The 13414-nt window shown below is 36.9% G+C and overlaps 1 protein-coding gene across 9 annotated transcripts in view; it reads left to right on the forward strand.

Annotated features, from left to right (window-relative positions):
- The window catches only part of ATXN7L1 (ataxin 7 like 1), a 243642-nt gene extending 235925 nt beyond the window's left edge, over positions 1 to 7717 (forward strand). For 7 of the 9 annotated variants that reach the window (XM_052001360.1, XM_052001362.1, XM_052001364.1 and 4 more), the window contains 2 exons: positions 1979 to 2053; positions 3711 to 7717. In XM_052001360.1, coding sequence (XP_051857320.1) covers positions 1979 to 2053; positions 3711 to 3752 — 117 coding nt within the window. In that variant the 3' untranslated portion in view covers positions 3753 to 7717. The remainder of the gene's footprint in view (positions 1 to 1978; positions 2054 to 3710) is intronic. The other 2 variants (XM_052001361.1, XM_052001363.1) reach the window with 1 other exon arrangement.
- Positions 7718 to 13414: the final 5697 nt, after the last annotated feature.

Here is a 13414-nt window from a genome sequence, read left to right on the forward strand (position 1 = left end):
TCATTCTCTTCTAAGATGCTGGACTCTTTTCAGAATCCCAGCAAAGAAATAGAGGGGATGGAGTGAAGGGGTAAGGGTTTTCCTTCTAATAGAAGGATGTGTTTTCTTCATTTGCTTGTCATTTTTACTTTTTTTTTTAATTTTGAGTTCTATGTTCTCCCCCTCTTGAAAAGGCAAAAATTTAGTATAGATTATACCTGTGTACTCATGCAAAACATTTACATATCAGCAATGTTGCAGGTCAAAAAAAACAAAAAACAAAAAAACCGAATACTCTTCCCCACCCACTCCCCCAGAAAAATAAAGTAAAAAAGTATGCTTTAATCTACATTCAGACTCTTACCAGTTCTTTCTCTGGAGGTGAATAACATTTTCTATCATAAGTCCTTCAGAATTATCATGGGTCATTGTATTGCTAAGTCATTCACAGTTGATGATCGTACTATAATGCTATTACTATGTATAATGTTCCCTTGGTTCTACTCATTTTACTTTGCATCAATTCATGTAAATTTTCCCAGGTTTTCCACTCACTCACTCTGATCCTGTCTCCTGTAAGCCCTTTCCTAGGCCAGACTGCAGTCTTTTCATGATGCTCTTAAGCTAAGTTCCTTAAAACATGAACCTGCTAAAATGTCCCTGTGGTAATGACATAGAACAAAGCAGGCTTCAGGTGAATTCCTGGAGAATAGCAAAGCCTTCGGAATTATCAGAGGAATCAGACTGCCTCTGCTTCCGTCCAGTTTCCTCAAAGTGGCCAAGGTCTTCAAATGAATTACACTAGAGGTTTATGCACTAAAAAGGCTAAAAGAGAAGGTATGATCAAAGAGCTCTTTGTCCACTGTGCAGTAAAGCCCCACATTGGGGCTTCAGTGTCTGAAAGGTAATGTGATTCTGAAAGGAGTGGCTCTCTGTTTAGTTTGGTTTAAAAAAATTTTTAAACTTCCAACTAATGTGTTCCTTGATTTGCTTGGTTACTAGTGAATCAATTTGCTTGAACCAGCACCACTTGCTGTGTGAATTAAAACTTTAAAACCTAACCAGGAAAGAAATGATACAATGGATCAGCCAGATAAGGAGTTGGTCATGATGTCATCTTTTTTCTCTATTCCCCAGGCTTATTGCATAGGTGGGATAGAGAAACTTCATTTTCCTTACCCTCAGGCAGGGGATTCTATACTTGTATCCCACCCATATACCAAGGACACTTATACACTTAGGGAAATATACATGCTATAATAATAATAATAATAATAAATTTGTACTCTTAGGAAAATGGATGTGTGTTGCCATGATAGTAGCATTTATATGGCATTTCAAGGTTTGCAAAGTGCTTTATATATCTTAACTCATTTAGTCCTCACAACAACTCTGTGAAGTCAGAGCTCTATTTTACAAATGTGAAAATTGAGGTGCTATTATTACCCCACTTTACAGATAGAGATTAAGTGCCAGAATTTGAACTCAGATTATTTTGACTCCAAGTCTCTGCTGTTGTAGTGCCTGACATAAAAGGTGAGCCTAAGAATTGAGGGGAAGGTTTTTTTCTGTCAGGTCCATGTTCCCCAGGTAAAAAGCAACCCTTGTTAGAGATAAAGACAAGTGTGGAAAAAGTCCACTGGATGCTTGAGTCATTCTAGACTCCTCCATGTTCTCACTCACAGAAAGACTGAGGCGGTCCCTGACCAAACCACACTATGCAGAATCTATAATTTACATATAAGTCTGAGAAAATGGAATTCAGAATTTCCTGCCCTGCTCTGGAGTTACTTCTTCAGAAGGTGGGATCGGGTCATCAGTGGTCCATTCTGAGACACTGTCATTACGTCTTTTCTAAAACAAAAATGGTCATGCTAAGTACCCTGCTGTCAAGAAAAACCTTTTTCTAGCCCTTCTTCCTTCCTCCAGCTTCCTCACTTGCCACTTTTTTCCTCAGCTGGGCTGAGTGTCTGAGTATGGCTCCATTGGTATCTTTCAGGTTGGAAAAAATAGCAGTGTAGCTTTGTCGCAATCCAGCCCTTCAAGCACACCCAGTCTGGCTCACAACCGACAGGTGAGTGGTTTTGGTCAGAAGCTTCCCGCGGGGTGTGTGCACCTGACCGTCCTTACAAGAAGCAAGGAGTATTCCTGGAACCCCTGGCTGGCAAAGCCCACGAGATGAGTTATTTATTCTTGGGCAAAGAGACGCAACTAGAGGAGAGACATCTAAGTCATGGTCCAGGTGTTCTCCTGGTCCTCCTCTCTGACTCAAAAGATCTAAGCTGGGAGAGTATATGCAAAGGATCTATGTTTTATCACAGTAGGGATCACTGGTATGATTCTACTCTCATTACTCCAGCCCAGCAGTGAATAAACAAATTAGTCTTAGGAAGTTGTCTGAGGTCAGGCCCGTGAAGTTTAAGTTCTGACCAGAGTCACATAAGTAGTAAGTGTTAGAAGTGCAATCTTATTCTAGGCCCTCCTGACTCTAAAGACCTGTTTGCTATGCCAGACTACTTCTATTCTTGGGCCTAGCGAGTCTTCAAAGTGTTTATATTTAACATAAAAAAGAAAGATAATTGTGTTAGACCTTTCAACCTTGATTTTACTACAATCTAGTATATCTTTTAAAAATTGTATGATCCTTTGTTTTTAAGTCATCTCTATTTCCTCCTTTTAGAGAATCTATCCCCTGAAACAAAGAATAAAAAAAAAAAAACCAGAAAAACACAATTAAGCAAAACTAACCAAAACATAACCATAATCTTTTTATATTACCTCCATTTGCAAAGATTCTGTCTTTTGAGCAAAACTTAGCAACACCTAGACCAAATAGGACAGTATCTTCAATGTTCTACACCCATAGTTCCATACCCTCTATAAAAAAATAAGAGAGGTCCATTTTATCTTCTCTTCTTAAAGGCCAAGTTTGATCATTACTAATTATTCAGTGTTTAGTTTTATTTTTAGAAAAGAAAATTCTTAAAACATTTGTTACATTCTTAAAAAAAAAAAAAACACATGCTAGAAAGTACTTTGGAAAAGAAAAGAGATGCATGTTACAGTATAGAAGACTGTAATTTCATAATGAATAGGAACCACTATATTGCATGAAGGGAGTTTTTAAGGACTTCATTGAAGTCCTTGCTGGATCTGAAGTAGAAATGTAAGAATATCACAGTATATGGACTATTAGGGAATAAGTTAACCAGAACCTTGCAACCATTAGCCACTCTAAACTGGTAGATTGGTTTGGGGTACCCATAAGGCTCTTTCACCTAAAATATCTCTAGGCCATCCACCAGCTCTTTCCTAACCCAAGATCTCCTTCCATTTTCTAAATTGTCAGGATGTACAGGTATATCAAGAACAACTGAATGCACTAATGAGCATTTAATGAATGCTTTTTCATTCATCAAACTCAGTTCCTTGGGAAGGCTCTGGAATCCGCTTTCCCAGAGGTACTCTACTTCAGGCTAGCACTCTTTGCAAATGACTTTCCAGTCAGTAGCCTGACCTAGAATAGGACCATATTAAATTGACTTTGCCCAGCTCAGAGAAAGGATCCTCAAACTGAAATGCACATACTACTTACCTCATAGTTTTATGAACAAGGCACTTTGTAAAACCTGTAAGTGCTCTAAAAATGTGAGTTGTCATTATCATTGTTGTTTGTTGCTGCTACGGCTGTTATAGTTTTGAAACAGCTTTGCCGTTCTTTTCTCTCCTAGAAGACTGCAAACCGAACGGGCAGAATAAGAACTCTTCCATGATGAGGAAAGAAAACAACCTGTGATGTCCAATTCCCAGCCACCCTAGCCCACCACAGGTGTTAGGGGGTTGGGAAGGGTGGGGCGGGAAGTGATGGGAGAGGAGGTGACTTTCTGTGTCCTGCAGGGGTCTCTACCCCATCTTTTGAAAATCAATTTAAGGTTTAAGGAAAAAGTGAAAGAAGAAAAAGTGGATTTTATATTTACTGAAAGCTGGAATCACGGTTTTAGTTGTTTTTGTTGATTTAGCTTTACTCCTTCTCTAGCTTCTGATGTTGCACAGCACCATCAGTTTCTTAAAATAATTCAGAGTAGACATTCCAGAACCTCGGTTCCTGGTTGGCATCTTTCTTAAGTCTTGAAGCTCTCACACATACACTACTTCCTTTGTTTGCTTTCATTTTTGTTTTCTTCCTCATTCCCTCACACCTCCCATTACTCTGTGTCCGGCCTTGTCTCTTTGGAGGGAGCTAGGTCTCAGCACGCTCCTGTAACAGGGCAGATGATGGGGGACACTCTGTTTGTGAGGGGTCTGGGCCACAGACCCATTGCACGGGGAGCCGGTAAGGAATGAGAGGTTGTGTGAAGCTCTTGTTAATCAGGGTTTAAGCTGCCCGCTGGGGCATGAGCCAAATGCTGAGGACAAAACTAGGTATTTCGGTATCAGCCACACCAATGTTTCAGGAGAGTTGCTACCAGTGTGATGATTTGCCCAACATCAATATCTAGATGTGAGGTTGGGAAAGAATAGCTTTGGAAGGTGTAACCAAGGGTTTCTCTCTCTTAGCAGAAGGAGATTTAAATATTGAAGGAAATTGGGGACAAATGGTCTGAGGCAGCAGAGCAGATACCATTAAGGAGATAACATATCACATTCCACATTACTACAAATTGAGAGATAGGCAATGGTGGGGAAACTGCTCAGATGTCCGAGCCACACATAGCTTGCCCTCACTCAGTTGACTAAGATAGTTCTGAATTCTCTTCCTCTGCTTCCAATCCAGAAAAGCCCTTACTTAGAGTCTGATATGCAAGAACCCAAAGTTGGAGGAACCCAAAGTTAGAGGAACCCATTTGGGAGAGACACAGAAACAAATTCAGTATAGGACAGGGCTCCTGCCTGCTGCTAAAGTTTTCATGGATTTTCCACTGTATCCCTCACCTGCATCAGGTGAAAAACAAACAAAACTAAACCTAACCACAAGGAGGAAGGAGGAGTCTCTAATGAAGGCACCTGAGGAGGAGGGGTCAGTACCACTTTAACACTTCGGATGGACAAACATAAGCATTTCTCAGCCAACTTCCATTCTGGCATACATCCATGAGCACATAGGCCACAAGAGGTACCGCAAGACTACCAAATATGCATGCCCGTCTTGCTTATTACTCCCATGTCCAAACATGGCTTGACACTCCTCCAAAGCTCAATGTTTGCCAGCCTTAATGTGACGGGATATTCCTCTACCCCCTCAGGCAATGGAATAAGACATCCCACTGTATAGGAAGGTAGCCAGTGCATTAGAGGAATAGAAAAGTTAAGCTCCTGAGAATGTGCTGGCTGGAATTGTGGAGGATAGGTAATGGAAGGTCCAGTGGAATAGGAAATGTCCCTGGGGGCAGTGGGTAATCATAGAGGTAGGAAGAAATTCAGAGCCTTGAATTAGGATTTCTTGGGATTAATAATAAATTTACTTAATAAACTAGATGTTTACTAATTTCTTTAATATTAGACTAATTTGGGGGCTAAGGAATAGAAATGCTATGAAGTTTTTGTTACCAAATTAGACATTAATAATAGCTGCAGCTGGGCACAAAAATGTCCCCTGAATTCTTCCTTTATCTTCCCATCCCCTACCCAATGAAACTACTACTGTTGGGCTTCATCACACAACTGGAATTTGCAAAGATAAGAAGCAAACTAACTAGTTTGCATCAATGGAATTGCACTGACAGTGTTTCTTATAGGATTACTAAATTTTTTATATATAAAATAAAGATTTTTTAATCAGGAGTTGATAATAGGTACCAGGACATTAGTACAGAGGATTTCATTTTTATTTCTACAGTGTTAAAAGTGCACTTATATGCTGATTTAATTATGTCTTGGAGAAAAAGAAGAGACTGCAAATAGAAGGGAGATTGTTACTTTTTTCTTTAAAAAAAGGCTTAAGACAGATTTTAAGACTTAGAAATGTTTAAGCAATTATAATAAACAAGGCTAGACTCTTTGAAAAAAGTTTAGAAAATATTCTTAAAGTAAATTTTTATAGTGTTAATTTTGTAATAATTTATGTTTTACTATATTACAGAGCTAACTGACCAGAATAGTTTCAGAAACAGTATGAAACTTAGGAAGGTTTAAGCAATGTTTATATTTTCCAAATGTTCTAATTATGTTTTTAATGTATATTTCTTCAGACTGAAAAGTGTGTACATATCTGTTATTTTTGCACAATTTTTTTTTGTCTTGTTCAGTTTTAGGAGCAGAAGTCTGTTGTGTTGTTTTGGGGTTTTTTTTATAATTTATTTTAAATTGTAAAACTTGCAGGAGTTTTTGGGTTTTTTTAAATCTCAACAACAAAGTAACCCTCTGTGATTAATGGACTGTTGCTTCTTCTGGAGGGAAAGCAAAGGTTGTGTGAGATTCAGTGGCTGCTTCTGAGAAAGAAAGTCTTCACGGTGACTATAGGAGCAATTAATTACCAGTAGTTTGACCGCATTTGTAGCTCTTTCCACACATCTTTTCACTGGGAAGCTGGAATGTCGAGGCTCTCCATCAAATGCTGCTTATATTCATCAATTGGCTCTGAACTAAGTGATGGCATTTCTGGGAAACTGAGCATCCTAAAATAACCCATGAAATTTCTTCCTTCAAACAAATCAATGGTTTACTTCGTACTATATTAAGATGCTCAGCCTGGAAAAAGAAATGGAAAGAAAACATTTTCTTTTGGGTTCTTAATGGAATTAAACTGGACCAGTTTGTAAAGCATTATTAGTGTAGCATCCGTTCAGCCATTATTTTTCCATCAACACTCATTGACTTTCTTCAGCCGGTCCTGTCACTGCGCACCCCAGTCACCTTCACCTCCATTTGCCTGAAGATCTTGTGATTTGTCTCCAGCAATAGAGGCTCCGAAGCTTTGGTCGTTCCACATACGCAATGCATAGACCTGTCAGCCATAAAAAAAAAAAAGCGACTTGGATAACTTGTATGCCTTCTTTTTGTATCAATGTACCAATTGTAAATAATGCTGATCAACCTTTGTAGAGAATAGTTTATACAGCATATTCTATTATTGCTGATTCTCAGTGAACTATTGTTTAAAAAAAAAAAGGAAAAAAAAGAAATTTTTTCTATTTACACCTTATATTTTGTTATGCTGTTGACCCATGGCACTTTAACAAAACTCTGTGGGTTTTGCATAGCTGGTCAGTCATGGGGTATATTAAATACTGTTGTTGCACAGAAAAGAATTTGCACCTGCTCTATTGTGCTTTCCTACTACAGATTTTAGAATCTTTTCCAGAAGACTTTTGAAGAAAGCATGTCCAATCATTCTTAAAAAAAATTATATGCCATACTTGTAGAGTGGATTTCTTTTCTATGATCCATATTTTGTAACACTAAGTATTTCCATTCTTTATCCCGCACCTTTATGTATTAGCACTATCGGATAGAATTCATTCCATGCTTGTGATAATTGTAAGCAGAATAAATGTCTAAAGTAGGTGTAAATAGTAAATTCTATGGCTTACAGTTTAAAAAAAAAAAGGAAAAACAGAACAAACATGTATCTGATTGATACTGCCATGGTTCATCACCGGGCCTGGAGATATTCTCTAGTGAGGGATTGTATTTTTTTGGTTTTGGGTTTTGGGTTTGTTTTTTTTTTTGGGGGGGGGGTGGCTTTTTTTTGTAACATGGCTTTGTAAATAAAATAATTTATATGTTTGTAAGAAAAAAATGTGCTATTGTTATTTATTTTTATATAAATTAGACAAAACTGATGCTGTTGTTCTTCCAAAAAGCCCTTTTTATTAGTCCTTGTAGATTTGGATTTGTCTTTCCCTTCTCTGTAGTAGCAACCCACAATTCTGCAAGAAACCAACTAAAAAGACAAAGAATGAAATGTAGCCTTTCCAAATGGCAAAATTGTCTCTTTCTGAGCTCTTTCCCAGTGAAATTAAGTCTATTTTTTACGATCAAGATCAAACCAGAATATATAATTTCTCCCAAAATTATAAAATCAAGGATTTGTGCCTAGAAGGGACTTAACTTCTATCTTCTTGATCAATGCTTTCATTTAAGTGATGAGAAAATTGAGACCAGCGAGATCAAGTTACTTGCCTGAGGTCACACATGTAGTAAAGCTGGCATTTGAACCCAGAACCTCTTGACTCCACGTTCTTTCCACTGCCCCACTTTGATGCTTAGAGAAAACTAATAGTTGTGGTCTAAGGTGTAGCTTATTTAGGAAAAATTAAAGTCCTAGAGTTTCTTTAATTTGCACTCCAAAAGATACCTAACCCTGAAATTCATCAACTCCAATACTGAATATGCTACAAGAAAGAATATTGATGAACTCTTACTAGACTACTGGAAATTTCTTGGGGCATCATGGTTAATCAATATCCATGTCCCCCTATTTGTAATATCTTATGAAAAATTTTGAACCTTAATAACAAAAGCCACATGATCTAAGTCTCCCAAGGAGAGATTTTATACAACACTGAAGTTGTAGGTCCAGAAAAATCCAACTCAGACACAGAAAGAAGGCATTTTAGCCTAGACCCACCTCTTAAATGGCTTGAAGTAATGATGTCACACTTGTATCACCTGAAATAGTACAGTTCTGATGTTGAATTCTTTTTTTCTTTTCTGATTGTGACTTCCTGAGGGGACCCTTTTTTAACTTAGCCACCAATCTTCATGAGTGGCTGTGAAGCTAATTTTTACTACATTGCATTTCTTCTTGTTAAATTTAATCTATTGTTCTAGCTTATCAATGTCTTTTTGAGTCCTGTCATACATCTCTACCTTCCAGATTTGTGTCATCTGAAGATTTCATAAGCCATCTTTGCCTTCATCTCTTCCATATCTGAAATTAAAATGGTCAACTATGCAGGAATAAGGACAGATTCCCCACAGCACATACTTCTATCCATTTGTCTCTATCTTGTCCAAAAAAATAATATGAGAGGCTTTGTCATGCCCTTTGCTGTTATGTAGGTATATACTCAGTATATCCATGGCATTTCCATGGTCTACCAATCTGAGAAATCTGTCAGAAACAGAAATAGCATTAGGCTGAAATGATTGGTTTTAAAGGAAACTATGCAGACTCTCTGCACCATTTTCCCTTTCTAGATGTTCATAAACCATCCCTTTATTAATATCTTCTTGAATTTTGCCCTGACTCAAATCAGCTAACTGGCCTTGATAACAAGCATCATGGATTCCAGTCTTCCATTGTTCAACAGTCAGATAAACATTTGCCTTTCTCCAGTCTTTTGGCATCTCATTCCCCTCTCCCCCCCCCAAAAAAAAAAAAAAATCACTGATGATGGTTCACCAATCACATCCATCAGTTGGGCAACAAGGATTTATTGAGCACTTATAATGTGCCACACACCGTGCTAAGTTCTGGGAATATAAATGCAAACAGATGTAGTTCATCCAAACCAAATCATTTTTACTTGTCAAGGCCGCAAAATTGCTCTCTTACTACTTACTTCCTTAGCATGTATTTGACTCTCTGGTAACCATTTTTATTTTGTCTTTTTGAATCTAAAGAATGTACGGGTGAAATGATTATCTGCAAAATTATGATTATCAGTAGATATTTGATTTGTATACCTATTTTATATACCTACATACCTGGAGTCACATAAAAATTTCTCGTAATTTCACGTAAAATTGGGGGGAGGGGAGAAGAAGAAAAAGTTTAAAATTTAAGAAGCCCTGGTCTAATGCCCTTACTGAGAAAACAAAAATAAAATTGGCATTGAGTAGTTCTCTCTGTAGGCCATGGTTTTTGATCTTGGTTCTCCTCAACCTCAGCAGCTCTCCTCTACCTCTTTTCTCTAATACATATAATTAAGTCTTTTTTTGTTATCCTTAACAGTTATCACCAATCTCTTAAGTATGCAGTGCATCAATCATTTGCTTTCAGCCTCCATTATATTCCTTCATGTGTCTTTTAAATCTAAGTTCAACAATAAATACTTTCTACATTCATATCAAGTGCTTCAGTTTCTTTATTGGTTCTTCATTGGAACACCTTTTACTACATCTAAAGAGCATTATTCTGGAGTGTCTCCAATCCCTTCTGTGCTGACTTCCTTTAGAGAATTTAAATTTGTGAGATCTTCATTCTCTGCTCAACTATGCTTTCCCAAAATCTAGACTGCATATCAAAATATACTCTGCTTTTCTCTTCTCCCCTATCATGAATTTAGAAATAATCATTTCGCCCCAAAAGTTACCATCATTTCAAATTTAGACCCCCATTTCCCTTTCTATTTCCTATACATTTAGAAGGAAAAAATTAAGACAAATCAAGAATTAAATAGATGCTCTGAATAGATGGTCCAGAAGATAGAGAAAATTGAAGTCCCTTATCATTACTCTGTAATTTTCCATGCCAAGCTTTAAGATATGATTTCTGAATTCATTTTTTCATGTCCAGGAAATATGGTATGTTCTTTTCTATCATATTTCCCTCTTCTCATTCTTGGATTTCTTCATGTGAATATAATATTTAATACATAGTTCTACTCCACCAACCCTTTTATCTAATTTGGTCTTTGTTAATAATTTATACCCTTTCACTAATCATGAGGCCCATCTCACTAATTCTTAGTGATATAAGAGGGATTGTGGGTATGGAATATTACACATATTGTCAGATATGATTGGTATATTGGTTTTGCTGAATTGCCTCTTTTTTTTTTATTTTTGTTTCAAGAAGTGATTCACTTAATTAAGGAAGAGAGAAAAGATAGTCAGAAATGCTCACAGTGTAAAAAAGAAAAAAAAAAGAACACCCAAAAGTAATTTTGATAAGTTTTTTAAAATCTGATGCATGTATGAACAAGTTATCCCCTTGTATTAAGATCACTAATCCAACATGTTTAATACCCATACTTTCTATATTGTGAAAGTTATTACAGAATAGTAGATAGATTCAGGAAGAACTGAGTTCCAGGTTTTAATTGCTTGCTGACTGTGTGACCCTAAGCTAATCACTTAATCTCTCTGTGCCCCCAGACACTCTAAAGTATTGATCTCTATTTGGAAGAGAGAATTTCCTTGAAAAAAGCTCCCTATAAAAAAGAAGACCGTGAAAAACGAAAACTGTAGACATCTAAGGCCATAGGTTTTTAATTACTCTTCTTTTCTTAGATTTTTGTTTCCAGATTACAGACTCATTCTCTCCTGCTATTCTTTTTCCCTCACTGCAGTTGCTACTCTCTGTGATATCTTGCTTGATAGATATAGGCAGTGATTTCACTCCCACCCTCCCTTTTCAATTCAAAATCCTCTCAATTTGCATCATGTGAGCAAATATATGTATATACATATGTGTATATATGTATGTGTGTATATATATGTGTGTATAGGTGTATATATACATATATGTGAATATATAAAATATATGTGTATATATATTTTTAACACCACTCCCCTTGCTATTAAATGCACATGTTATGTGAGGGAACCTTTTTATGTAATATATAGCATGGATCAGTTTATAAGCTTAGTGGTTAACCCAGTAGAAAATAATCGAGGGATAAACAATGACAGATATTTCTTTCCCCTGAGGAAAGAAGGGACTGTGGGAGGTATAAAGTAGGGGAATCCTAAACAACCAAAGAACAATTCAACGACCATTTATTAAAGTGCCTATTAACTGCTATGGCAAACCAAGACAAAGCAAACACCTGATGCTTTGAGGTAGAAGAAGGCTATAATAATCAGTGGGACCAGGAAAAGCTTACTTAAGCACTTGACCTGAGCCTTAAAGAAAACTAAGGAAGGGGAATCTAAGCCAGAAATGAGGAGGTTATGCAGTGGAGGCATGGGGGGCAGCCTGGGCAAAGCTGGCCTTGGAGAACAATGGCAAGAAAGGCTGTTGAGTTATTGAGGTGGAGATGAGAGGCAATGAGGTAAAATAAATCTGGAAGGGTTGGGTGAAGAGCTTTCAAAGCCATACTGATAAGCTTGCATTTTATTCTGAAGGCATGGAGGAATCATTTTCTAGGAAGGAGAATTATACAATCAATTGTAAGCTTATGGAAAGATTACTTTGACAGATAACTTTGGTCAGATGAACTGGAAAGATCATAGCATCAAAAAATCTAGAGCTAGAAGAGCATTCAAAGTCATTTAGCCTAATTTCATTTCACAGATGAGGAAACTGAATCCAGAGAGGTTAAGAGAAAGAATAGAAACAAGCACATCAATTTGGAAGCAATTAGAGTAATTCTGTTAAAGGTGACATAATATAAGAATCCTGGAAACTAAAGGTGAGGAAACACCTAAGACAAATTTCACCTACTTTACTTTGCCATTTTGTCCAGTATCTATCCAATCAGCCATTTTGAAAATTTGAGAAGACTTGCCCAGAAACCACAAATAGCCGATATAGTGCTGTCAGCTTGAAAAAAAAGAAGTGGGGAAGACTATTTTATTACAAGACATCCATTTTCTTTTCTTTGTTTATAAAAATCAGTGTTTTATAGATGCCCTTTGGTTTTGTATGAGTCATTTTTAGGTATGCTATTCCTTTCTCCCATCTGCTGATCTCTTGCCACAAAAACAGTCAACAGGCATTTATGAAACACTTCATGCCAGGCATTGTGTACAAGCACGTTATGCACAAATGAGTCTGATAGAATATATAATGATCTGAAACCATAGTATTCTACCTCTTAAAGGAAAAAAGAGCAAAGTACTTTTCCTCAGCTGTTTTCTGGGGCTAAGAACAGTTATTACAATCACACAGCATTCAACTTTGTTTTCATTTGCTTTTCATGAGCATTGTTGTAGTTATTATGCATATTGTTTTCTTGGTTCTGGTTACTTCACTGCGTTAATGAGTCTTTCTGGGTTTCTTAATTTACATCAGTTCTTAATTGGTGAATCTTTCCATGTTATAGTATCTTGGGACACTATAATATTCTATTACATGAGTATGTCATGATTTGTTCATTGCTTGCTTAATCAATGAGCACCTACTTTACTTCCAATTTTTTACTACCACAAAAAAAAAATGTTGTTATGAATCTGTCACTACATATGAAGTCTTCCTTTTTGTCCTGCCCTCCTTGGGTTATATGCCTAGCTGTGGAAATTCTGGGTCTCAGGTTATACAATCCACAACCATATAAAAGAGTAATTCAAATATCTAAAAGTAAGACAAACACAAAACAATTTTGAGGTTTCATCTCACACTCAGAAGTTTAGCAAAGATAACAAAAGTTGGAAGCAGTCAGTGTTAGCAGGAGTGCTGAAAGGTAGTCACACTAATAGTTAATGGCGCTATGAATGAATCTGACTTTTCTGAAAAATAATTTGGAATGATAGGAGAAAAGCCAGAGGCGCCTTTTACCCACTGATTCCTTGATAGTATTTGAGTAATACTAAAGCATTTTGTGAT

The sequence above is a fragment of the Antechinus flavipes genome, chromosome 5, assembly GCF_016432865.1.
Source record: "Antechinus flavipes isolate AdamAnt ecotype Samford, QLD, Australia chromosome 5, AdamAnt_v2, whole genome shotgun sequence".
Taxonomy (NCBI): Eukaryota; Metazoa; Chordata; class Mammalia; order Dasyuromorphia; family Dasyuridae; genus Antechinus; species Antechinus flavipes.